This window comes from Podarcis tiliguerta (genome assembly GCF_965153285.1).
Source record: "Podarcis tiliguerta genome assembly, chromosome: 3".
NCBI classification, from domain to species: Eukaryota; Metazoa; Chordata; class Lepidosauria; order Squamata; family Lacertidae; genus Podarcis; species Podarcis tiliguerta.
The window spans coordinates 68,021,453-68,047,911 of NC_139536.1; the positions used below are offsets into that span (position 1 = coordinate 68,021,453).

Genomic DNA, 26,459 nt, shown 5'->3' on the forward strand with positions numbered 1-26,459 from the left:
CTAAGGGCCAATTCACGAAACTACGGTGGTAAGCCCTTGAACTTCCTGCAGAACATACAATGAAGCTTTTTGTATGCTACTGAAAATATTAATTTCTAAAATTTTGTTACAGCATACAGAAAAAGCTTTGAACTTAACAGAGTAGGACCTGCATACAACCAGCTAACTGCAGACACAGAGTCAAGATTTCTAAGTTGTTTTACAGTGCTGCCCATATGTTTAGCAGTGGTGAGAACCTTCCCTAAGTACAAACTCAATTGATTTTAAGTGGCTTTGGCCAAGTAAATGCCATGTGATTAATGCAACAGTTTGAGTTCTTCTGAACATTCACAGAACAAATGGCAAAGCCAAACTTCCTTCCTAAGAATCAGTATGTGTTAATGGTGGATAACCTGCCTGTATCCCCATGGAAAAAAACAAGCCACTCAAGTAAAATCAGTCTTCTTTTACATAGAACAAACTAGTTGAGCAGTGTTAAAAGCTGGGTATTGATTTGTGCCCAGACTGAAAGTCATGCGCTGATGTAAATGAAAATGTGTCAAGAGTCAATATTGATTTTTTTTTAAGCTAGGTTGTCCCCTGGGAAATACTGCCAGACATACTACTATGCTTGTCAGTGAGTGAAATAAGACCCTTTTCCACAAGGCTACACATGTCCAAGCATCAAATTTCCTCTTTTTACTGAAGTAAAGTGGACACAGTGCTTAGCATCAACAGCTTGTACTGTGAGAAAAGAGTTTGGTGAAAAGGAAAGGGGATAATAAAATTCTGAAGGGGATAAAGGGCTATTGAAAAATCTGGAGACACCCTATAAATACATGTGAAAAGTACAATTTTGTTTTATGGTGAGAATTAGCACCTAAAAGCTACCAGAGAACTTTATGAAGTTTTCAGGCACGAGAAAAAATATGGACTACAGTACTAAATACCTGATACCTGTTGGATAGTTGATCTTAATAACACCTGAAGAATCTCTAGAGAATGGTGTGAAGAGACACGACACAGTGCTACTGCTAAAGCTTAGGAGGTTTTGCCATTTAAGCTACATCAGTGAGAAGTCTCTTGGGTAGATGTGGAATATGTGAACAAATCTTGAGTTCCCCATAGGAACTCATGATACAATTCTTTAACATCTACTCAGAAGTAAGTCCTGTGAAATTCGGTGGTGTTTACTACCAGATATAGATGCATATAGGATTATGGCCTGAATCACGTTGATAAATAACAACAAAGATTCAATGTGAACTCTTTTTAGATGAGTAACAGACAGCTAACAATGCACTTCTATATGTATAGTCTTTGAAATCAGTCGCATTAGCACATGGTTGTGCAACATGTGCCAAGCATGTACAAGAGCTTATCCTTCTTCCAACAACATTTCCCCACAGCCCTCAATAACGGCCTGTGCAATTTCCAAGTAAAGACTTGGAGATGTTGATAATACTTACTTTCGCTCTTCTATTCAAGAATAAATACATTGAAAATGTATTATTGCATGAATTAAAGTATCTACACTGTACAGTAAAAAAAGTCAGCTTGCTTTTTCCTTAAATAATATTTGATATTGCTGGTTTGATGTACTCTTTCTACTCGGAAAAGCTCTTGCATCAGGGAGAATGTGGCTCCAACAAGAAAAATGAATTCTAAAATTCTTACCAGTCAATGGTTTTTAAAAGGGGCACATCTCAGATGTACCAACCTATCCAGAGGTGGGCAGAGGTTGGGCCGCACTGAGCACCAGTACTATAGAGGGCACAGGAGCAATGATCTAGAATGGAGCACGAGAGGCAGGGGGCGCCAAATTTTAGTGTCACGCAGGGAGCCATTAAAATCTGTGAGCCCAAAGCCTGCCACTGATTTATCCCTGCCACACTGCCTTCTTTGAAATCAGCAAGGTGGGAAAGAGTACTTTGGTCGTGGCAATATAACAAAAGGAGAAATAAGACGATCAAATAGCACTGAGAATTGGTGCAGATAGAATTGGTATAAATAGTTACAACACTGACTTGCCTCTTCTTCTGCTGATATGTGCTATGTAGCCTGGGGGATAACATGGTCTATTATTGGACATGAGGTTGAAGACTGCATCGCTCTAATGGGGCAATTAACTCTAACACTCAGCAACTCTTGATCTGCAGAATTTTGTTTTAAGATTACAATGATGAGGTGAAGATTAACACTTCTGGGTGTTACGGGACTGATGAGACATGACTTATTAATCCTCCAAGAAAAGCTTAATTGGACGCTAGAGTAACCTTGCTTCATTGTTACACACCACCAATCCCTGGGAGATTGAAGTAGTTGGGGGTATATGATAGCAAACGTTTTTGTAATTAGGCACACGAAGACTAATAATTCCCCTCTTTAGGAAAAGCATATGTCATTCTCTTCGGTTATCACCCAGAGTTTTGAATTAAATGGAAGCCAATCCTAAAAGCCATTAGGCACTGTCAAGATCTATAAAACAGGAAGGCTCTTTGTGAGAACCAGCCCCCTTTGTTTTCAAGAGAATTCCTTCCAAGTGCTGGCCAACCAATAGCGAGGTCTATTCTAGTTAGCTAATTAACAGTCCAATTTGCTTTTAGTGTGTTGCTCGTTCTTTCATCAGGCTCTCTTGCATTTACCCTTGAAAAGGGTTTTGCAACAGCTGAAAATGTTTCCAAAATAGTATATTGAAAATATTTCTGCTGGGAAGAAAAGCTTCATGGGCAAGGAATCATGGGGAAATGAATTAAGTATTTGCTTTTGACATGAAAAAGCTGGAACTATCTTCTGTTAAGTTCACTAAGCGACCTTCTGCCAGTGCAGACATGTTCAGTGAAGGCACAAGGATCTCACCATGTTCACTCCTAACTCTGTTAAGACTTTTGAATAAACATACACTTTGGGAATGGAGGCAGCAGACATGTTCCTGATTTCCCACAACCATTTCACATTCATTGAGGGTCTACCCACCATTCTTCTACAACTTCATGTGACATAAAATATGTGAAATAAACTATGTCACATGAAGTGATATTGGGGATTTCAAAAAAATCAAAACCAAGCAAGCCCTTTCTGGTCTGATCTGGAGCAGAATGATGTGAGACAAAGTTTAATCTTTCTTCCCTGCCATGACCTAGGGGTTCAGGGATGGGGATTATCCCCCATTCAACAAATATTGACAATAAAAGAGCAACAACTCACCAATGGGAATTGGTTTTCCTTTTGCAACTTACAGTTTTAGGGCAAAACTTTTCAGTATCATGCTGATAGTAATGTGCAGTGGGGCCTTTAGTGTTCTGAAGAGTTAGACTAATAAAATGTTAGAGTTGAAAGGGACCTCAAGTGTCATCCAGTCCAAATCCTTCAATGTAGGAATCTCAACACGCAGTCCTCCATCCAATTTGAAACCATACCATACCCTACATTTGCAAAACTAAACAGGTTCTGGTGGAGTTGTTAAGAGGAGAAATACAATTGCGTGACCAGGCAGCGACCGCCCTGGCCCCCAAATACAATTGTAATTATTTCTCAATTGGAATAAGACTTTTCACTGTACAGAGTGTGTTTTTACAATTGCTTTTCTATTTATTCTCGATCATCACTGTGAGCTAAGAAAGACTGAGAGGCTGTGATTTATTCAAGATCACCCAGTGGCATTAAAGCTAAGAAAGGTTTCAATCCAGGGTCATTTGTATCCCAACTCAGCATTCTGCTCACCATACCACCCGGACTCACAATAAATTTGATCAACTATATGAAGCATTTTATACAATACAGAAATTGGTGGCAGCTTTCCTTAAAGTTGTTTTCAGCTATAGCATTGGAGAGACTTGTATTTATCCATGTCCTTTACTGCAAGGGAAACGAGAAATTATAATGATGGGATCATTAAAGATTTTAGAATAGTGAAGAGCTTGTGAAATAACTTAGCATGCTCATTAGGGACTTGGAGCAGTCGTTTGAGAAGAAAAAGCCTTCCTACTATATTTATTTACTCTGCTATGCAAAGGATGTTTTGAGTCAATTGGGATAATCATTGTCAGAATTTTATGTGATTACAAAGCAAACTAATAAGCCATGCCTGTAAAATTATGTCACTCATATCTAAATATCAACAGGAAAGGTACTTCCGTATGTAGATGCAGAGTTTCCAAATGTAGATGTTCAGTGTGATGCAAACAGCATGCATTATATCTGTCACTGATTTTAGCACTGATGCTAGCTGATGGTCCCAATTCAAGATGAATTGCATTTAACAGGGCAGTTCTTTGCATGACTTTTCAGGAGTCTTCCTTTAGTTCAAGTGAGTTACTCTTAGGTAAGGACAAATAGGGTTGTTGCCCAAATCCCACTGAAATCAATGGAACCATTTGCCACAACTCGTTTAAAACCATGGATTCTAGTGGGACTTAAGTCCAACCACTTTATCTGCATGGGGGCTAGCGTCTTGCATGAAGCTTGACTACTTGTGGCATTAAAGTAAAAGAAAACTCACTTTTTTTAGTGGATAATGCTTATTTTTAATGGCTAAATTTGTGAGTTTCAAATGTAGGGCACAGGAAACTGTGTAGGGAAGGCACACAGTAGACAAATAAGTTTCCAGACTGTCACTATTTTCAAGTGGGATTTGGTCACACACTGGCAAATTCAGCTTGCACAGTTATAGTTGATTGGAAGGCCTTGGGCAACAAACCTCCTTCCCCAAAAGATTCCCGAGTCCAGTACCACTTGCTTTGATGCAACGTAGTCTAGCATCCCTGTAAACAAAATGGATGCTCATTAAATTGCCAGCATCGTCTAATCTCCCTGAAAAGAGTAAAGATGAATACTCAATAAACAGGTAGTCTGGAAGTGACATTGGTTGTGAATGGTAGCTCCAAAGATTTGCTTGCACAAGGATGTCCTTAATTTTCACTGAACCCTTCTAACTGCAGTCCCCAGCATTACATCCCAAATCATTCCTGAGAATCCTATAAGAAGGCAACAGGCTGCAGCATGAGGGTGGGAAGAAATTCCTGTCCTGCCAGCAGGCCTCCACACATGGTTCTATGGATCAAACCCATTCTGGGGTCCTCTTGTCATATCTTTGCTTAGCCATAACCAAGCAGGCACAGTTTGTAGAACTACGATAGGACCCAACAGTTTAAAAATGACCCAGAGTAATAAGGACATTGGAAATGTAAGTTATGTTGACTTTGACTGTGCTATTCTGTAAGGTAGTTTGGGCAGTGGGGTATGGGGAGAGACAGAGAGAGAGAGAGAATGAATTACACTCTCACTGCGAATTTCAATCAGATCTGTCATCATACACTGAAAACAGCTATTCCGGTTGGGCTCAGTTCAGTGCATTCGTAGTCCCAGCTGAGGATTCAGTGCAATCAGTTGCAGTAGCTGGCAGGGAGAGGCAGTTGTGGTCAATTCTTCTTGGCAGTGAGACAGCAGTCTTATCCCCAAGGAGAGGAAGGAAATTGGAGTTGAATGATTTGGGGCTGCCCAGGCAGATATGCAACCTATACACAGAAGAGCAATATGCAGGAGGAAGTCATTCAGCTATCTCAAATTCCTTTAACTTCACACTGATACAGGCAGCACGAAAGCAACAAGCATCTAGGAAACCTATAGGAACACATATTAAAGTAGCATCTCATGTGCACACTGGAATTCAAATACTGAATAAGTCCACTTATCCATATTTTGGTCTAAAGCATGAGTGTGGAGTGACCTCTCTTTGCTGAAAGCTGGCTCAAATTGCATCATCATCTGTTTGTTCAAAGGCTAAGCTTAACAGCTGTTCTCCTTATGTAATTTCTACATCCAACCCTGTACACAGAAAAGGAACAATGGCAATTTCACTGTGGCCAACCTTTTTGTAAGTGCTTTACTGCAACGTTAAAACTAAGAGATGCACAAGAGTGCAAGCGATTTAACAATTAAGTTTATATATCAAATGCTGCTGGGCAAAACATTTTAGTCACTGGCATTCTCATAATGGTAAAAGCTCACTAATCAGAATGCCTGCATTCAGATCCTTCTTGGTTTGTGCTGAAAGCATTAATGAATTAATTGGTCCCATTATTAGTTAAACATGGTACAGGTTTTAAAGTACACATTTTAACTAGATCTTAATTGGCACTCTGCTAAAAAGGACAGCTCCAGTCAGTAATGCAACAAGGCTGAAAATATGCATCTCCTGACTTAAACAATGAACTCAAGATTCCCCTGCTCCCAATAAATTGTGTAACTCAATTAGAGGTAGCTTAACCATGAAATATCATTTGTTTACAATAATTTAGTATTTCTTTAAATTCATTTAAAGCAAGAAAATGAAATGCTATGAACTGTAATTAGCAGGCTGTGCTATTTCTCAAGTTTTTATTATCTGATTATAGATAACAGATTGTGATCAAGAGGGATTAGACCCAGATTGTCTAGGCATGCACCTATATTATTCCGTGTAATTTCTTCTCAGGAGCTGTTAGCACAGAATTTCCACTACTACTTAAACTTTGCTGAGTTTACACATTTGGAGATTTGATGTGATGGCAGGGATTACTAAAAGAGAAACTGCTGCTGGTATATGTACAGTGAGTGATATCCAGTGCTAGTCATACACAGAGTAAGCCCACTGAAATCAATATACCTCAGTCAATGCTCTCCATTAATGTAAAATTAAGACAATGGGCAGGGCTGGATTAACCATTAAGCAAAATAAGCATGTGCTCTGGGCATCAAAGGAAAGGGGGCACCACAGAAATGTCCCGCCGCCGGGTTTTTAACATTAAAGGTCACAAATTGTTCAGCTGAGCATTAATTTTCACAGTTGAAGTATATGAAAAACCCAACAGAACAAGTATGCAACAAGACAGGCTGGCCTGGATACCTTATCTCCACTAAATATAGAAGGAGATGTGTTATGTAAGATTAGCTTTGCGGATCTGATCAAAGACTTTGCAATTACAAAATGTTGGATAAAATTTGTCAAATGAAGTATACAAATATAAACATTATTTTCCATCTTACTGTAGGTTTTGTTTTACTTCAAAAAACAAAATTTTATTTACAGTTTATTATTTTTATATTAGTTATATATGGGGGCACCAAAATCTTTTAAGTACTTAGGGCTTCAAAATGTCTTAATCCGGCCCTGACACTGGTTTTCACTTTTGAAGTTTGTAGCCCTTGTCCTACCTGCTTATATGATAATGATAATTAAATGTGTGTTGTGCCAGCGTGTGTTCCAGTGCATGAACTTTGAACCACTTCCACCAAGTTGGACTTGTGTGTCAGGCTGTGTGCATTCTTGCTAGCCAATATAATAATGTTGAGGAAAGCATGAAAAGAAGAGAGTTGAGGTCAGAAGAACATGGGTGCTGTGAATTGAACAACTATGCATAACATCCTGCACCACAGATTGGCATGAGTGTGGGAGGAACCCTAGGTAATTGATATAGCAGAATGCATTGAAAAGAGAAGGCGATAGGTTCAATTCTTGACATTTTCAGTTAAGATGGCCACATGTAGTAGTTGTTGTTGTTAACTGCTTTTCACATTAGTCTCGAGGCGATTAACAAACATAGCAGCAGGGGATGTAAAAGACCTCTGCCTTAGAGCCTAAACAGCCACTGTCAATCAGAGCAGATAATACTTGATTATATGAACAAATAGCAGGAACTTTAGAAGCTGCCTTAAATACAGCGAGAGCAGTGATCTATGTAGCTCAGAACTGTCTACAGTGATTGACAGCAACTTTCTAGGATTTCAGACAGGGGTCTTTTGCAGTCCTACCTAGAAGTGATGGGGATTGAACCTGAGAGCTTTTGCATGCAAAGCAGATGCTCTAGCACTGAGCTACATCCCTGCTCCTACTCTGATTTGCTATAAGGCAGCTTCCTTCATTTTGCTTCGTTGGATCCCAGTGTCTGTTTTGAGCTAATTGGTCCAGGGTCAACCCACAGATCATGCTATTCATGGTCACTTTCAACATTTCCCACCCCAAACCATCTGTTTCTACTCTTGTTAATGACTTTAGATTGGGATGTGCCAGAGACAAGAAGAGGAACTAATGTCTCGCATCTGACATTTGTCGAGGAGTAAACAAATCACTTCAGTTGTCAGCTGCGAAGTGGGTTGGATCTCTCTAGAAACGAATGCCAGCATCTTCATGTGCAAAATAAAAGGCTTTTTTGATCTCCAGAGGCCTTTTGGTAGCCAGCACTTACTTCAGTGTCAGTGACCAGGCAGAGCAAAGGGCAGAAGGATGAGACAAGCGCGGCATGGGACTAACAGGAGAGGAAGTCAACCAGAAAAAAACCAGGATTTTCTCAGGCATATATTTTATTTATTGGGAGAGAACTGACTAGGTGGTTCTTTCACACTTCTCAAGGTAAGGTAATTGAGAAGCAGGGCCATGTACAAACTGCTGGGACACTCCTAATGGAACTGCATTGGAATTACTTTCAAGGAGATTGTCTTAAACTGTTTGATAGCTGAAACTACTCTGGAATTGGTAGAACAGCGTATAATTCACTGGGGCTCTAATGACAATTTTATGATGTGGTGTTGGGGGGAGCAAAAACCTTTTATCCCCTTCTTTAGAAGAAAAGGCAGTATTTCTTATATAAACATATACTTACATATTCCACCGAAATGGCAAGATTAAAAGAATAATTAGAATTCTGGGTCACAGTGGTATTCTGTTCACATCTCAGCCCTTAACAATCTGTTAAATGAGAGAGCTTAACAGAGGCAGGATTAACTGACTTTCTTTTAAGTTTGGTAATTGCAAATGCAAAATGAACATCATTCTGCCGACATGGTGCCAGAGGACAGCTCAAGCTGACGAAAGAGTGGTGAGCTATGATAAATAATGTATGCCCAATATCAAAAGCTGAATGAGATACAGAAATGGAGAACCCATTTCAAAATTTGGAATTTGCTCAAAGCATTTCCTGCAGTGATTCTCAAGAGGATGAGCACAGATCAGTAATAAGCTCTATAGCTGTGTATAATTTATAAACTTACACCCTTTTTATTCACAACAATTCTTATGTTATGCTTAAAGAAGGAAACAAAGAGAGAAAACAGTAAGAGCCACTTGATAAATCTGAATAAGATGGTTTTCTTTTCACTTCGACTTTTGCACTATAGGGTGTCAGTTCTGTCTAGAACCCCCATACATTCCAAATGTTAAACCCAACAAATGGACAGGAGAAAAGAACACGTCATTCTTATGTGACTGGTTTTTCTAAAGCCTTTTTTTTAAAAAGAAGAGCTATCCTGTATATTTCTAACAAGTGATATTTAAGCGATTCATGTACACTTTAAAAGGATTGTCTCCTGCTACCTTTGCATAATAAGGCTGTTCCATGATCATCCCATGACATCACAGCAGCTCAGGCTATGTTGGATGATGCAACAAACCATCTGATAAAATGACGCCAGAGGGTTTTTTTGCTAATAGATATTGCTAGAGAGCTGTCAACGGCTGTGGGGTGCACAACTCAGGTCTTACTGCTTCTTTCCAGTTCCTCTGATTTATTTGGCAAATTGGCAGAACCACTTTTTCTTCTGCTTCAATTTCACATCTTATCCCTATCTAGTCAACCACCTAAGGCTATCCATCTCCCTAGAGGTACCTGTTTGAAGAGCCAACAGACTAAAACTGCCATCCAATAACATCACGGTTTGCAGCTCCAAGACAGAATACCAAGCATTTCAAATTATTCATGAGGAATAGAGTCCTTGCAGTTGCTTGCTTGCAGTCCCTGCTGCTGACTGTGCTACTCACGAACCTGCCCCCTGGACTTTGTGACCCTCCTGCTCCTAAATGTGAACCTTTGGATCCCAACTGGCATCTTCTACCCTCTTCTTGCCTGTCATCCTGCTACCCTGATTGGCTCAGAGACTCTTCAGATTGATGTAGAGGATCTTGACTTCCTCAGATAGCCACAGTATTAGCAGGCAGTTATTTATGGAATAGTTTGAAGGACATAAACGTATTTTGAACAGTACAAAACTTCTTAGTTCATTTAAAATAGATGCTGTGGAGAGAGAAAATTGCACAATCAAATACCAGTTTCTGAAAAGGGAGTGTAAGAGGCCCAACGACTTGCCGAAGAGCCAGACCACGAAAGCAGGTGGGAAGTGGGAAGGCAACATTAGTTGATGAAGAATGGTCCAGGAAATTTTCAGCACAGCAATAAAGGTTTGTGGGGTGGACCAGGCAAAGCGACATTGCTGACCTGCCTTCCAAACATCAAACATTGCTGTCAGTTCCTGAGGAGTGGTGAGGTGCTGGGAGTTCAGCACAGTACAGCTGTGGTGGCAGGAGTGTCTGACTGGCTCTGCTGCCATGCTCCTTTCGCTCTCAGGAACAGACAGTGATGCTCAGTGTTCAGAATGCAGATGAGCGATGTCTTCCCTCCCTGTGCCAACCTAGCAATACTAGTCTTTATTGCTCTACTCTGTTAATTCTCTTATTTCATGAGAACATTCCTTCTGAAAATAAGAGCTTAGATTTCTGCTACTAAACATCCCATATGCTTGAAATTCTTATACAGATGGTAAGTCCTCTTGTTCTGTCCCTTCTAGAACCATACAATGTGACCATTTGTGTGCTGACAAAGTAATATCAGGAGAATCCACATAGCTATTGCTGCAGTTGTAATGTAGCATTAAAACACATTTCCAGCATGAATGATTTTGGTGTTAGCTTCCTCCTCAGTGAATTCAACATATATTAACATTTCCAAGTCTTACTGAATTCCTCACGTCTGATTCTTTAAAATACTACCAAGGATAGCGAGACTGAAACGGCTCTCAGATTTTAATTAATCGGAAACAATCATGCTACCTGATTGTATGAGGCATATCACTGCCAAGGAAAGAAAAAGGCATTGGGAGGAGGGGGGAGGTGGTATATAAGGCACAAATGTTGTTGCGTCAACTTTGGCATTCAACTTGGCCAAAATGCTATGCTGATCCTACCGTATCTGCAACAACCACTCATTACCAAATGAGATGCAGTTACAAAAATGAGAAAGGGTAAAGGTACGGTATTTTAATCAAGCTATACTACTCAGACTGCAAAAGAAGAAAATACAGTGTTAACATACAGGTGACTCACATATTTCGTGCATCTCTCCAGGCTTCTGAATGGACTACTCACCTGCCTATCTGTAGTGAAGAAGTCCTTCCTATAGGCAACAAGGCAGGGAAGCTTTACACGCACACGAACGTATGCACACAACCACAAAAGTGTTTCTTTTCAGTGGTGTCAGTTTAGCCCTGTAGTTCCCTGGGTTGCCTGTGAAATATTTATTGAAGATATATAGTCCATTGGTGTTACACTAGATACTTGATAGCCATCTTGTATAATTTAAGGTACAGGAATTTATGCAATTTCTTATTTCAGGTGGCGTTGTTTTTTAGAAAAATACCATCTGGGACTGATAAATTATTATTTCACAGTTCATAATGCCTTTCCTCATTGTCTTGTTCTTACACAGCAGTTTGCAACATTTTTCAAATTTATCACCCTAATAAGAAAAGAGGAGCTCAGGTGTAGAAAATTTTCCAACCCCCTTGAAGATTGCAGCAGATTACTCATACAGCTTCTCAGATGCCTACCTTGGCCAGACATTCCCCGCTCTATATTTTCATAGCCCCTCTAATTTGTTATGCTTCTTGCTTCTAATACACAGTGCATTCCTTGAATACTGACCAAACTACTAAGAGTTAGGCAAACTCTTTGATACAAGGCAAATGATTGTATACATATCACACATTTTTCTATAACAAGCAACCACCCACAGAATCAAGGTATTATCTACATGCAAAACATGTCAAGCAAGGCATAGGGCCTTTCTTAAGTAAAAAATGATCTAAGCCTTTTATTTATAGACAACCTCCCTGTCAGCTGGTTCTCAGGATATTTGTTTTAAAATATGGCACAATACTATATGAGAAAACAAACTTAAACTGTTATAGCAGTTTAAGACTTAAACACAGTCTGAAAGATACATTTATTATTTTATATCTAACTTGCTAGAATGTATTGATTTTTTTTTACATTAACTCCCATTTTAAAAATACATAAGCATCTTTCACTCACTAGAATAGTTGGTAAGGACCAACATGCAAAATAAAAATAAGAGACAAATTCAGTTACGCCAGTAATTAGCTATTAGGGAGCAGGTGTTCAGAGTCTATGAATCTTCCTTTTGTCTTTTTGTCAATTATTTACAGTAATTGTTATTGTTAAATTTAAATAAAGTTCTCAGAGCTGGTTCATATATTATAGCAAAACCATGTTTGCTGCAGAAAAAAACACCTTTCCCATCATTGGGGCTCCACACAGGTGTCATAATTTGAGTTATGGGTTTGCATGTTAAGCAGTTACCTAATGGAGTATTTCCATGCCGGTGTCCGCAGAACTAATAAGAAAATATTCTAAGGGAAGTCCTCTATATGATAAGCTGCATGGACCATGGGAGAACAGTTTCCAGCAACAGCCATGCCACTTCCATAAGCTGGATTTCAGACTTTGTCCAAGTAAACCTACTTAAGTCAGCGGGTGGGGGGATGCCATCCAAACTTTTCCAAGTTAAAGATGATCATGCAAACAATTTCACAAAACTGAAATTTGATTTCTGCTTATATCTGAGACAGGCACACTTAAAAGGATAATGCCTTCTGGGATAAAATTGCACAATAAAAGAGGTTGGAATGGTAAGGAATTGTAAAAGAGCATCAGCCTTTTGAAGAAATTCTTACTGCCTTCCTAACCAGGCCTCCACAAATCCTTTGGATCCATTAGTCCAATCCATGCATGTGTGAACATTTCTAATGTGAATTCACAAGGGCTGTTTGACAAAGAATTTAAAAAATATTGGGATGACTTCAGTGAAACCTTAAAGACAATTGAGTTGCAATTCATTTTTAAGCAGCTTGTTTGCAAGTGTTCTGTGTAAATCATTAAATTTGCTGTTAACTAGATGATGATTGTATCATTATGTGCAATTAAAACATTGGGGGAAGCTCAGAGAAAGATTGCTTATTTATCTGACGGAAAAGTATCTGTTCCACTCCTGTTACCTGAAAGACACTAAAGACTATGGGTTGAAGCCAGTGAATCATACTCAGAGTAGACCAATTTAAATCTATGGTCATTACTTAGATTCACTTATTTCAGTGAGTCTCCTCTGAGTAAGGCTTAGTTGGATATAACCTTGAAAATTCAGAGACAATAAACTGTCTTTTCATGTATTTTTTGCTGTCATCTGTGGCTGCCGGTGTTCCTGACAAAGTCTGCAGACATTAATGAGCATTGAAGTCCTCATATTTATACATGAAAAGAGACACTTAAACAAGCTTATTTTCAACATAAAGAAGAACTGGATTTCAAGTTTGTTATAGGACCATCTTGTGCATGCCTACTCTGCAGTAAGTCCTGTTAAGTTCAGCTAAATTTCTATAGGACTGCAGTCTTGAGAACTCAAATCAGAACCATCTCCTCCAAAATTGTAACTTTTGTGTTGATGTTCATATCAGTAGTATTAGATTAAAAGCTATAAAACTGTAAGCATTTGCTGCCCTTGATACCATTGTAACAACCATTTTTAAAATTAAAGAATTTAATTAAAACAATTAGGCATAAAAAGGCACACAAATTTCAAGCTATCATTTTTTTGTAATATTCTCAGTGCAAATCACAATTTTTGGCAGTGGTATATCTTCACTACTAAAAATCTCAAAGGAAAAAAAATCACCTATTTTAGCAAAAAAAACATGCAAGGGATTTTAAAAAAAGACTGTAGGAAGAGAAATAAAAAAGAGAGTATCATCTTGTGGCTAATGCTCAAACTAGAATTCTTGAGAACCAAGTTCAAATCCTAGCTTTGTCTAAGGCGTATTGTACAGCTTTGTGAAAATCCCTTAAAATCCTTGTCTACTTAGTTGTTCAGGGGAAATGTGCCACTTTTTCTCCATGCATCTTTCAATACAGGGCCTTAGATTTTATTGCAAAACAAAAGCAAACCCCACACTGTTTTTGACCAAAATAAAGCTTGGGGTGTGATCTGTCTCTTTAGATTAAAATATTCAAAACCATGGTTGCCTAGAGTTAGTTCACACGTTCATTAGAAGCAAGAATTCAGCACTGTAAGTAACCCTGAATAACTGAAATAATACCCACTTAGGTTCTTCAAGAGGTTTGGTGGCCCGTGCTGAAGAAATTTTCCATAGAACTATTTAGGCAATAGACTGCACACAGTGGAAGAACAATTATGATCTCTGCCTGTCCTATGCATTGGTCATGCCTATCTCACTTCTGTTCCCACCAAACTTGTCTGCTTGTTTGGAATGTTTACAAAAGATCTTTGCATATATTGTAGGCCTAAACCACACACTCATATCCTACATGCATTCCTGGTCAACTAACTGGTCAAAACACACCTATGAGCGAGCCCAGAAGTAATATAAGTATATGTGGCAGGAGGCATGGGAATGTACGATCTCACTCTCTTGCCAGATGTAGTCTTTACTCAAAGATTAGATCATCTGAAGAACCAGCTATTTGACAGACTTTTCCGCTCCATGTCCCTTTTCTAAAACCAGCTCATGTTTTTCTGAGTTTGCAGTCCTACCTGTTCAGTTTTTCCATCTAGCGAAGGAGCAAACTAGATGTTATGATGGGGGAGCCATTGTTTACATTTGGGTGACTGCTGACCATTTAACCATGGGTTTGGGTGGTGTTATGTACTGAAGTTCTCACCCTGGGCCAGCAGGGGGATACTGTAGATGCAAATGAAGGGTCAAAAGTGACGTTCAGTGATTGGATAGCTTGTATGCAAATGAAGGATCGAAAGTGACGTTCAGTGATTGGCTAGTTACAGAAAATGGTTACCGTTGCATTCTAGTGGAGCTCTGTATAAGCAGGCTGACTGAGTTCCTCAGTTCAGTTCTGTTCCAGCTTACAAATAAAGAGCTGCTTTGGAAGAATCGCTGTGTCGTCTGATATGTTCGCCCACAACTTAACAGGTGGGATAAAAAGTGCAGGATAAGTGGAGTCCTAAACCATTCTCTCTGCCCCCCCATGCTTCCCCACCCCACAAACCCCCTCCTGTTTCTTCTAGCCTTCTCGGAGAATATACACTGGGGTTTTGAAATGGGAAATCTATCTGAAAGTATAAGAGGCTCAGTACAAGTGGTTTCAGGGAAACAGGTGGTTCAGCAGCTTCACCTGCCAATTCGTACTCTGCTACAAATCACACCGTATCATATTAGTTTGGCACAACCCACATATTCACACAAACTGTGCCATTGTAACATCTGATTTATCCCCAAAGAAAAGACATCCAGAGGCAGGGAAACAGGAGCATGAGAGAGTGTGTAGCCAGGTTCCTTCATTTATATCTGATTTTTCTCCCAAGGAAGTGACTGTTGTAAACCTTGCTTACACACTTTCATGCCCGTTCCTCTCCCTTTGGGCATGTGGATGTCAGAAAACGGCTAGTGAATGAGTGTGCGAAAAGAATGTTCCATCCTTTTCAGACCTGCCTGTAACCAACATTATTCAGGTGAATTTGACATGCTTACATGGCACCCACATCTATCTCCATTCTGCTGAATGTTCAAGGACTCAAGACCCAAGAACCCCCTGAATTTGGTAGCGCTGGAATTTAGAAGCACTGCCCAAACCGTCACTACATAAACACGTTGTCTGCTTTTCTTGTGAGTGAGAGGGGGAGGGAGAGAAAGATGCAAGTGTGGGTTAATCACTTGTAGGAATTGATTGACTGCCTGTTAATAAACATTAGCCTGTATATTGCCACTTGCTCATGAGTGGTTTATGTATTCTGCTCCCTGCAGACTGAAGAAGTCCTGAAGATTGATGGAGGGCCATGCTATTCAAACAGCAGGCGTTGCTGAGACAGAAGCTCCTTGTGCTAGGCAGCCTTGCTATTGGAAGTCTCCTATATCTAGTTGCCAGAGTTGGGAGCTTGGATAGGTAAGTCATTAAATTAGCACGTGTGGGTGACATTCATAATCCTAAATGGCTTTAGCTGAGGTTTTTCCCCACAACTTCCTCTTAGACTTTGGAAAGAATTGAATAGGTTTCCAGCTCTTTGTCTTACTACTAAGATCTAGAAATACAATTGCTGCAGTGTTGATTTTCATTGTTATTTCCTTTCTTTTTAAGGGTGGAGGAGGGTGTGGGTAAACTAAAAAGTTTCAGCTTGCCTAAGCCAATGCATCCTGCCTTTCCATTTGTATTCCATGCGCATTGGCAGTTGTTTTCAGAAGGAAACTAAAGCAGCAAACAGTAAAAATGTCATTACAGCAGTTCATTTTTGTCTGTGTGTGCATCTGCGGATTGACCTCGAGTCTCGACAAACAGTTATGATGTATTTATGCATCTTCCTTTCTGAAATTTATGAGTGGGCAATTAATGTGCTACTGTGGTAGTTAAAATTATGCATGAGCCTGCAGAGTTAGCTTGTCAAGCCTGGAATCCTATCGCACTTGAAAGATTGCTGCAGGGATGAGGGATTTTCACTATGTTAATTAGCTGTGTGTGTGTGTGTGTGTGTGTGTTGAAGCTGGATACACTGGGTGAAGAGGATCTGCCTGAGAATGATTTCCTCAAGCAACAGGACAGATGTACAAAACTGAGCTTGTGAGAACAAATGCAGACCTAAACACCACCAAAAAGATCCACCTACTGATAAATCCCATGCATCATTTCACCCAGAGAGCGACAATTTTTCCATATTCTGCCACTTGTCACAATTTAGTTCTCCAGTTTCTTATTTGAAAATGAAGTCCTGCATATACTGAAAAAGGAAGGATCATCTATGCCTAGGCTGGCATTATCCCACCATCCACCAGCAAAACTCCATACCTTAACGATATGCATAATAGCCATGGCCAATTATGCAGTTTCATGTATGGGATGAAAATTCCTTCTTGACTCCTGCAGAAATTTGTCCTGTGCCCTGAGGCATGAAATTTAATTAACCTTATCACCAATCTAAGCTTGCACAGCTACAAATGTTATTAATGGTCATAAAATTATCCAGACACAGTACTTGACTCCTTGAACTCGTGCAGCAGTGAATGCTACAGGATCCATATATAATTATTGCTAATGGCATGAAGGGTTTATTCCAATATCTCCTGTTTCTACCAAGCTGTGAGGGGCTTTTATTCACTAGGGAATCCTGTTCTGTTGCTGCAGAAGTCTGAGTGTCTCAATAGGCTCCTTGATCTGCAGTCACGTCATTCTAAGTGTAGGAAAACTAACACCTTGGGATTCACTCATGGTTGCTGCTTTTCTTTCCCCACTTCCTGGAGCTATTAAAAGTGATTGCTGCTGTGGTGTCAGAACCTGGGAGGAGACAACAGTCAGAGAAGCTGGAGGAAGGAGTTGGGCTAGAGAGTCAGAGCAAAAGGACACACAAATATATGCCAAAGCCAGCTGCTGCTCAGGCAAAGCCTTAGCCCAAACAGGAAGTCTTTTATAGCCCTTCCTGTCTAGGAGGTACAGAAGCTGATACTGCTGCTCATTGCTCAGGAAGCTGCTCTAAATCATAGTCCTGTGGCTCACCACATGGGCCAACTGCCTTCAGACATGCAATGATCACTTTGCATCCGTTTTATGTACAGGTTGCAGTTGTGTGATGAAAATACTGCCCACTTACACCAAAGTTTTCATTCACGTATTTCATGCAAGGAATGGCTATCCTGTCTGAAAGGGTTGCTCTAGATACCTCTTTTGGTTCACAAGGACACAAGCAGTTGCTCAAAATTCTTTAGCATTGATTTCCTTAGAAGTTCATTTCAAAAAACCATTTCCTTTTTGGAGGGGGGAGGGGTTGTTCTAAGAACGAAAATTCCAGTAGGAGCATTTAAATTCCAGGCAATAGGCAGAGGTGAAAAAGAAAATCAGCAACACTGCCTTGTTCAATCAGAAGTGGCTTCCATTTATGTAGCAAGGTACTTAGATTCCAGTGCAGGCTTAAAACCCTGCATGTGGGTGTACACAACAAGCATATGGTTTAATGTGTATCATAAAGGCACAAGCTCCTGATTGAGGATGTTACCAGATTACGGCTTAATACTACAAACAGGCCATTCAGATGCCAAGATTGACAACAAGGATTTTCAATGTATCATCTTTTCCACAGAAGAGTTAAATCCAGATTAACAGAGAAAGAAAATATGGGCTAGCCTTTCGATGGCATTGAAGTTGTGGGGACACTGTAAAAACTTGCATGCATCTATCCCATCCATACATATAAGCAGTGGCAGCTACATGCTTCATCGGAAACACAGTGTGTATCAGTGAATCAGTGTGATGCTTCCTGGAGTGGATGAAGCAATGGCATGGTGAACTGTTTTGTGTGTTATCTGTTCTACCGCCATCTAGTTTACTGTCAATTCAGCTCTTACCCATGATAACAATTGTCTACATCTGGGCAAGTTCATAGGGCTGTTGCAAATCATCTCAGTTACATAAATGATGTCTCTTGTTACCTTTATGTTGAAATCCAATATCCACTCACCTTAGAGAAAGCACCATTAACTTCTGAGCAGTTGTGTAAGATTTCACTGTTAATAACTCCTATTTCGCCTCTTTTTTGAATTGCAGACTGCAGCCCATATGCCCTATCGATGGTCGATTTGGACTCCATGGCCAAGATGAAATTCCACTCCGAGCTCTACAGTTTAAGCGTGGGTTGCTACATGAGTTCCGGAAGGGCAATGCCAGCAAGGAGCAAATTCGACTTCACAGCTTGGTCCAACAGATTCCCAAGGCCATAATAATTGGGGTGAGGAAGGGTGGAACTCGGGCACTGCTGGAAATGCTGAACCTCCACCCAGCAGTGGTCAAAGCTTCTCAAGAAATCCACTTCTTTGATAACGATGAGAACTACGCCAAGGGCATTGAGTGGTACAGGAAAAAAATGCCATTTTCTTATCCTCATCAGATAACCATTGAGAAAAGTCCAGCATACTTTATCACAGAGGAGGTACCTGAAAGGATTTATAAAATGAACTCCTCCATCAAATTGCTGATCATTGTCAGGGAACCCACAACAAGAGCTATTTCTGATTACACTCAGGTGCTGGAGGGAAAAGAAAGGAAAAACAAAACCTACTACAAATTTGAAAAGCTGGCCATTGATCCTAATACCTGTGAGGTGAACACTAAATACAAGGCAGTAAGAACGAGCATCTACACAAAACATTTGGAGAGGTGGTTAAAATACTTTCCCATAGAGCAGTTTCATATTGTCGATGGCGATCGTCTCATTACAGAACCACTGCCAGAACTCCAGCTGGTAGAGAAGTTCTTAAATCTTCCTCCAAGGATAAGTCAATATAATTTATATTTCAATGCCACCAGAGGGTTTTATTGCTTGCGGTTTAACATTGTCTTTAACAAGTGCCTGGCGGGAAGCAAAGGACGCATCCATCCGGAGGTGGACTCCTCTGTCATTACCAAATTGCGCAAGTTCTTTCACCCTTTTAATCAGAAATTTTACCAGATCACAGGGAGGACATTTAACTGGCCCTAAAGTAAATTTCATACAACACTGTGTGTTGCACCTGGAGATATGCCACCGTGTCTCTATTAGAGTAAAAAATATGCACTTTTCGTATACACAGCTATCAAAGTAACCCTTTTTCATGCATACTTGTATATATGCAGTGTGTGACCAAATATAAGGTGGGATCAATTTTTCTACAGAGCAGTGAATAACATAAAATTTACTCTCTGCATAATTGCATCGTTTTATGCTATACAATTAAATGAGAAGGTGTCATTTAAAGGAATTAACTCAGCTACTCAGTTCAAAGGGTCAGTACTCTATTTGCTCCGTAAAATTTAATACCAAACATATCTAGAGAGAAGGCAGAATATTATGGTAGAATTCATTGCAAGAATTGCATTGAAAGGTCTAAGATGGGCTATTATGGATACATATTGCTAAAAGAATATTGACCCTTTAAAGGTGTAAATCTATGCTTCAGGCTTATATTGGTTTAACAGTCACTCTTTCAAAGTAACTATGCTTCTTTGACCAGGGGCAGGGAATCTGTAATACAGAATTCTCACCTGACTACTATTTCCAGGATTTTTTATTGGGGTGGGGGGGACCATGCTAATTAAACTGGCAAAAAACCAATACAAGTTTGCAGTGTAAATATATCCCTTGTAATGCTGAGTTCTACTGGAACTCTTTTCCTATTGTTTGAAAAGAAATTCTCTCATGCAATCAACATTGTTTCAAATTTCCTGTGGTGAGTTTGCACTATTGTTTTTATTGTATGGATCATCTTGGCACTTGTAGCATGTCAATCATGTGTCGAAAAGGAAGTCTTTTTCCCCCCTTCTATACCTGTACGTTGACAAAGAGAAACCTGCTGTACATAATGTATATTGTTTGTAAATACTGGTTTCACACTAAGTAATTCTATTTTGTAAACTGAATATGTCTATTTAATTTATTGTGAAAATTAAATTTATTGTGGTATTTAAAATGGAATGGATTAAAATTGCTATATGTGCAACTGGCTTTCTCATTTTCTTTGATGAATGTCACATTATTTCAAACACCATACTTTTCAAAGGAGGCAATTCACATGTTCAGTTGAGAGTTAAGCTTAAACAAGTATAAATACACACCCACACCCTGAATCAGCCCTTAGAAATCTAGGCAATCTATTATTATTAATATTTATTTATTTACATAAATTGTATACTGCCCTTCAGCTGAAGATCATATGGTGGTTTACAACATAAAAATACAAAATGAGAAGACAAATCATATAGCATAACAATCATATTGCTGTTTTCTGGAGTATCATAGCAAATATTAGTATCATGAATTCTAAAATAGTAATAGACACATGATCAGAGTACTATTGTCTGCAATAATGGAAGTTCAGGTAGAATGTATACTGCAAACAGGAAAGGTACTGCTAAAGCCAAGAGGATGCCAGCATGGTTAATGAGCAGAGCAAAGTCAAGGAAAGTATGAGAGGTAAGAAGGCTTCTTTCAGAAAATGGAACTCTTTAAACTCATAATATCATGAACTATACAAACACAATAATGGTAATGAAATAGAACTGCAAAGGAAAATAATATATGGGCTTACCTGGGACTTCACTGCATCCCACCCATCAGTAAAACTAATCAATTCAGAGAGAAGACTTGAGTTTAAGGTAATTTATTATTGAAAACTTTAGAAATGATATACCACATGCTGCATCAGTTCTCTAATACAAGCCAGAAACAGTCGAACCTCCATTTTCGAACGTCTCGGAAGCTGAACGCCAAAAACCCGGAAGTGAATGCTTCTGTTTTCGAACATGCATCAGAAGTTGAACGGCTTCTGTGACACGTTTTTCCATTTTCACCATTCACTTTCCTGACAGCCCTTCACTCAAACGTTTCGGAAGTCAAACGGACTTCCGGAATGGATTACGTTCGAAAACCGAGGTTCCACTGTAGTGGCTGACCCAAAGTCACCCAGTGTGCTTCAAGGCTGAGTGGCTCTCCTCAACCTCAGCCTGATATTTTCACCGCTACACCACAATGACTTGTACCTTTGCACAGGAAAGAACCATTAATTGAAAAGGTTGGGTCTATCTGGGTTTTCTCTGGGTCATGGACACTGTGTTGAGGCCAGGGCTTCAAGCTTAAAGGCAAGTTAAATTCAGTTTAGCTAGATTGCAAAACACATGGTTTGCGCGAATGTGTGTTTGAGAGACAAAGAGATTTGTGGGAAGAAAATGACCATATCATAATGACCCCTAGGCTGTCTCTAATGAATAAAAGTCAAAACTGCAAAAAGGTGGAGATAATTAATTAAAAACAAACTTTAAAATTGGGGTAACAAACACATCATAGAACATTAATGCCCTTCAAGTAATTTGGTTATCATTGCTTGAGAGGTCCAAAATGGCAGTAATAGATTCCTAATACCAGAAGAGACATACGGTTGTTTAAAACTAACATGACAGACTAAAAAAAAAACAGCAGCTCAGTTAGTTAGAATGTAGACAATAGTGAAGCTTAAGAAATGAAAGAAAGCTTTTTGCACCACCTTTTTATATGCATTTAAAATGTGGATAATGCAGCTTTGTAGCCAGTTAAATGACAGTGAGCTTACCACCCCTAGATAAAAAGGAGTTCAAGCTAGAATCATATTCATGAAAAGAGGCCAATTGAAAAATGCTGTGTCAAGTGGGGGTGCGGGGGGGGGGGAATACAATGCAATGAAAAAATGATATTTTTGGAAAGCTCCCAGACTTTTCAGTGGCCTTCATGTGCCAGGGAGAAGGATGCATCCATGTCAATAAAATTGTCAGCTGCATATATGGTTGAACCGGTGCTTTTTTTATTAAGATCTAATGAATCTTGGAGGGATGCGGGTGGCGCTGTGGGTAAAAGCCTCTTGAGTGAGATGGGCGCACAACCCTAGAGTCTGTCAAGACTGGCCCGTACGGGCAGGGGTACCTTTACCTTTAATGAATCTTGGAGCAAAGTTAACCTAGCCCTGTGCTCTGAGAAGGTAGAATCCAGTAACCTACATATCACACTGTTTTCTAACAGTGATTTGGGGCGAAGTGAGGACACTATCATTATGCACTGCCTTCACAGAATATTTTTTTCTATGTGCGCCCTCTTGTGGACAGATTTATCTGTAAGCAATCCCCCTGACGAATCTTCACAAACTTTCTTTAGACCATAACAGCACATTTATGAGAGAGCTTCTTATAAATGCTTTTATGACTGCATACAAATGAGTCAAAAGATTCTATCTTCCAGATGTTCTATGGAGCCAAGAGTCATAATCACAGTCCTCAGACTGCTTACTCTGGAATAATGCCATTGAAATCAATAGGACTCATTCAGAGTTTCGGATTTGAAAGCTACCATCAGGATTAATGTGCTGGAAGAAAACTCAATAACAGCTGGGATGCTAATTCCACCAGAATTCTTCAAAATCCCAAGTGATAATAGAAACGCCGACGCTTTGCTGATACTTCCTGTTTAAAACTCAAAGCGTGGTCTTCAGGGGAGGAACAACCATCCTTTAAAGGGAATTGTGCTGAAATACTCTAAGAGACTTTTGACCTTTTGGCATTTATCTCTTAAGTGCAATCTGTGAATAATTCATTTCATCTATTTCAATCAGATTCAAATGTTGGGTGAAAATCATATCCATTCAGCTCATTGGTGCGTGGAGCAGAAAGAGAACCACTGGTTTAGTTTTCAGTCAAATTTGTAGCTGCTATATAACACTGCAACCTTTGTATTTATCCTATGAGCACCCTGCTGGAGTGTTTTGAAATGTTAAGAGACATGCATATCAAAGAGGGCATGACTGGTTCCTAGAGCATGTGTTTCACCCAGATGTAATCCCTGGAAACTCTAGTTGAATGCCATCAAGAAGAGAGCTGAAAAAGGGTAAGAGTGAGACAACAGTAAGATCATCTGCATCAGCATAAGGCAATTTCTTATATTTCAGTTATGTACTGACCACAGATTTATCTGAGAGATCGCTAGTTGACTGACAGTTGCGGTACAGTGGCTACAGACCTGGACTTGGAACAGGTAGGGGTAAGATGCTTCCACAGTAGAGCCCGTTTCTGTAGCTGAGGCTTGAGCCTTCTTAATGCATTAGTCACATATAGAGGGAAAGCATGTTGAAAAGAGTTTCCTCCCACTCCCAGGGTCTGGCTTCTCCTGCCCCCACTACTGCAGTCTGTTGGGGTGCTGCTGGGAGACAGGGGTGTCTAACAGGCCCCAGCTGGCTCCAGCTACTGGTCGGCAGCCGAGCGAAACTCCGGTTCTCGGAACAGCATCAAGACTGTGACTCAAGCCTCAGAAGCCTTCAGAAGCTTAAGCACGCAAGCCAGCAGAGATAAAACTCTTTGCAGCAGAAATAGCAGACAGAGACATGTGTAAGCATATTTACAGCATTTATTGAACAGCAGGACAATGGAAAAATATGTCTGCTTCCCTTCGTGTCCAAGCAAAACAGGAAAAAGCAAAAGCAATATACAAACGGAAGTTCCCAGCAGACTGTGCTGGAAGTAAACAGGCATGTGACACACAACAGTCATGCCTGATCCTTTTAAGGTGGAGCGGAACTATATCCTAACACAGTCATGTTTACAATACTCTACAGCAGGAGGACTCCTCTAGGAGTGAGGGTTCTCTGCAACATTGAGAAGCCTGATAGCCTTTGTTTCTAAACGGCACAGGAATCCTCCATAAACATGTGAAGATTCCCATTGCATTTCATGATTTACACAACATGATTTACACAAGAAGTTATGTGACTTTGGTAGCATGGCCACATAATATGGCCCAAGGTCCCTTTTCCTCAACACACAAGCATTGCACTTTTGAAATGAGGTGGACAGAGAATTAAAACAGAAATTCCACACCGCACCTAATATACCATTGTATGATAAAGCAATACCCTTTTCTTTGACAAATATCCTTTGATAATGTCCAACCACTTCCATTCAGCAAAGGTTCTTTCCAACGTTATTTGAAAGCTTCTTCTATATAGCTTCATCCTGTTTTATTGATTCCTGTTGATCAAGGCCAGGGAAGTAGTGCTGAGTAGCCCATGATCTGCACTTTCAGGATTCTCTGTTGTCTCATTGCCAGCTTCTCTTCCCACTTGTTTCTTCTCATTTTTATTTCTTTGTTTAATGGCAGGTTTTAGGAAACCAGTAATTAATGCCTACATGCCTGCCTGCCTACACGGGGGGGGGGGGGGGAAGAGGAAGAGGAAGATGAAGATATGAGTATGGGGGGGAGCAATCCTATTCAGGAATCATTGCTATCAACAGGGAAAGAGTGAAGGCACAATCCTTGGCAGCATCCCTGTATCACATTGTTGTCAACAAGCCTACAGATATCAATGAATTGTGTGTGTGAAGGGTTCTTCCCCCATACTTTATAGTGGTGGAGGTGGTAGTATTGTAAAATTTGTTTAACGCCCTTTATCCAAATATCTTAGGGCAGTTCACAACATAAAAATATGAAAACACAAAATACACAATAAGATAAAACTAAACCAAATCAATAATCCCCCCAAACATATTTAAAAGGCCATTGAATGTTAATCAGCCGAAGGCCCAATTGAAGAGAAATGTTTTCACCTGCCACCTGAAGACCTGAAGATATGTAACAAAGGTGCTAGGCAAGCCTTCCTCGAAAGAGCATTCCACAAGCGGGGAGCCATCGCAGAAAAGGCCTGTTCTCATGTTGTAACCCTTTGGACCTCTTGTGGCACGAAAAACCAACTTCCACCCTACCCCTGGGCCACTGCCACCATCCCATTTTCCTTATTCCACCTGGACTCTTAATTTGCCAAAAGCTGGAAGCTATGGGGTACAGGTGTGTGGTACAAAGCTAGTCAGATGCAGTGACTGTATTAAATTAAAGATATTAACATTTGTTTCAAGATTGTGAAGTCCACAATAAGTTTATCTAGTTGTCAGGGACTGGGCAGAGGAGGAATAGTGGAGACCGCCTCCCCAGCCTGACCCTTCCAGAGAAGAGGAAGACATTTCAGAATTACAACAGGGGTTTGAGGGAGGTCACATCTCAGAGAAAGATGAGGGGGGAAGTTGGGAAATCATGGGAGAGGAGGAGCAGGCAGAGCTGGAGCAGTAGCTGGCTGGCACGTTATCATTAGAAAGCATTCCAGACCCACCATCTCCCAGAACCCAACGAGCCTTAAAAGTAGGAGAGCAAAGAGTTTGAAGCAGAGGGCAGTTAGTGGCACCCATAGAGGAGGTAATGCTGATGATGAATGAGGAAGTGGGAGAGAAGGGGGGGTAGATTTACTTGTGACAATGTCATTACCCAAGAGGCTGTAAATATTGAATAAAAAGCAACCAGTAAGAAACTTTTCCATGCCTTTGTACGTGCCTGGCAACCAGCTGTGGGAGTTGCCTGCAGCCGCCTAACACTAGTTACTTTAATATGGTACTGTATCTTCAAATGCCTGTTGTCTTTGTCCATGGAGTTTTCTTGGCAGGGATACTGGAGTGGCTTGCCGGTTCCTCCTCCAGGTGGATCATGTTTGGTCAAAACTCTCCACTATGACCTGTTCATCTTGGGTGCCCTGCTCGGCATAGTTCATAGCTTCTCTGAGTTATTCAAGCCCCTTCACCACGGCAAGGCAGTGATCCATGAAGGGGTTGTTGTTTACCTAGGCAGCATCTTAAAAAGTAGAGAATCACCTTGCCAACAAAGGTCCGTATAGTAAAAGCTATGGTTTCCCCAGTAGTGATGTATGGAAGTGAGAGCTGGACCATAAAGAAGGCTGATCGCCGAAGAATTGACGCTTTTGAATTATGGTGCTGGAGGAGACTCTTGAGAGTCCCATGGACTGCAAGAAGAACAAACCTATCCATTCTTAAGGAAATC

At 40.2% G+C, this 26,459-nt stretch overlaps 2 protein-coding genes across 12 annotated transcripts in view; one reads left to right on the forward strand and one right to left on the reverse strand.

Moving 5' to 3' along the window:
• The window catches only part of HS3ST5 (heparan sulfate-glucosamine 3-sulfotransferase 5), a 142,543-nt gene extending 121,978 nt beyond the window's left edge, over positions 1-20,565 (forward strand). For 7 of the 8 annotated variants that reach the window (XM_083433716.1, XM_083433723.1, XM_083433720.1 and 4 more), the window contains 2 exons: positions 15,856-15,994; positions 18,638-20,565. In XM_083433716.1, coding sequence (XP_083289842.1) covers positions 15,888-15,994; positions 18,638-19,568 — 1,038 coding nt within the window. In that variant the 5' untranslated portion in view covers positions 15,856-15,887 and the 3' untranslated portion in view covers positions 19,569-20,565. Of the gene's footprint in view, positions 1-15,563; positions 15,718-15,855; positions 15,995-18,637 lie in introns of all 8 variants that reach the window. The other variant, XM_083433721.1, reaches the window with a different exon arrangement.
• Positions 1-26,459, reverse strand: part of LOC310674495 (uncharacterized protein) — a 141,277-nt gene that overhangs the window by 96,257 nt on the left and 18,561 nt on the right. The window contains exons 3-5 of one of the 4 annotated variants that reach the window (XR_014509611.1): positions 11,153-11,290; positions 9,621-10,025; positions 4,801-5,495 (exon numbers count right to left, since the gene is read on the reverse strand). The gene's annotated coding sequence lies outside the window, so the exon portion shown is untranslated. Of the gene's footprint in view, positions 1-4,800; positions 5,496-8,301; positions 10,026-11,152; positions 11,291-23,969; positions 24,779-26,459 lie in introns of those variants that run through there. The other 3 variants (XR_014509612.1, XM_083433751.1, XR_014509613.1) reach the window with 3 other exon arrangements.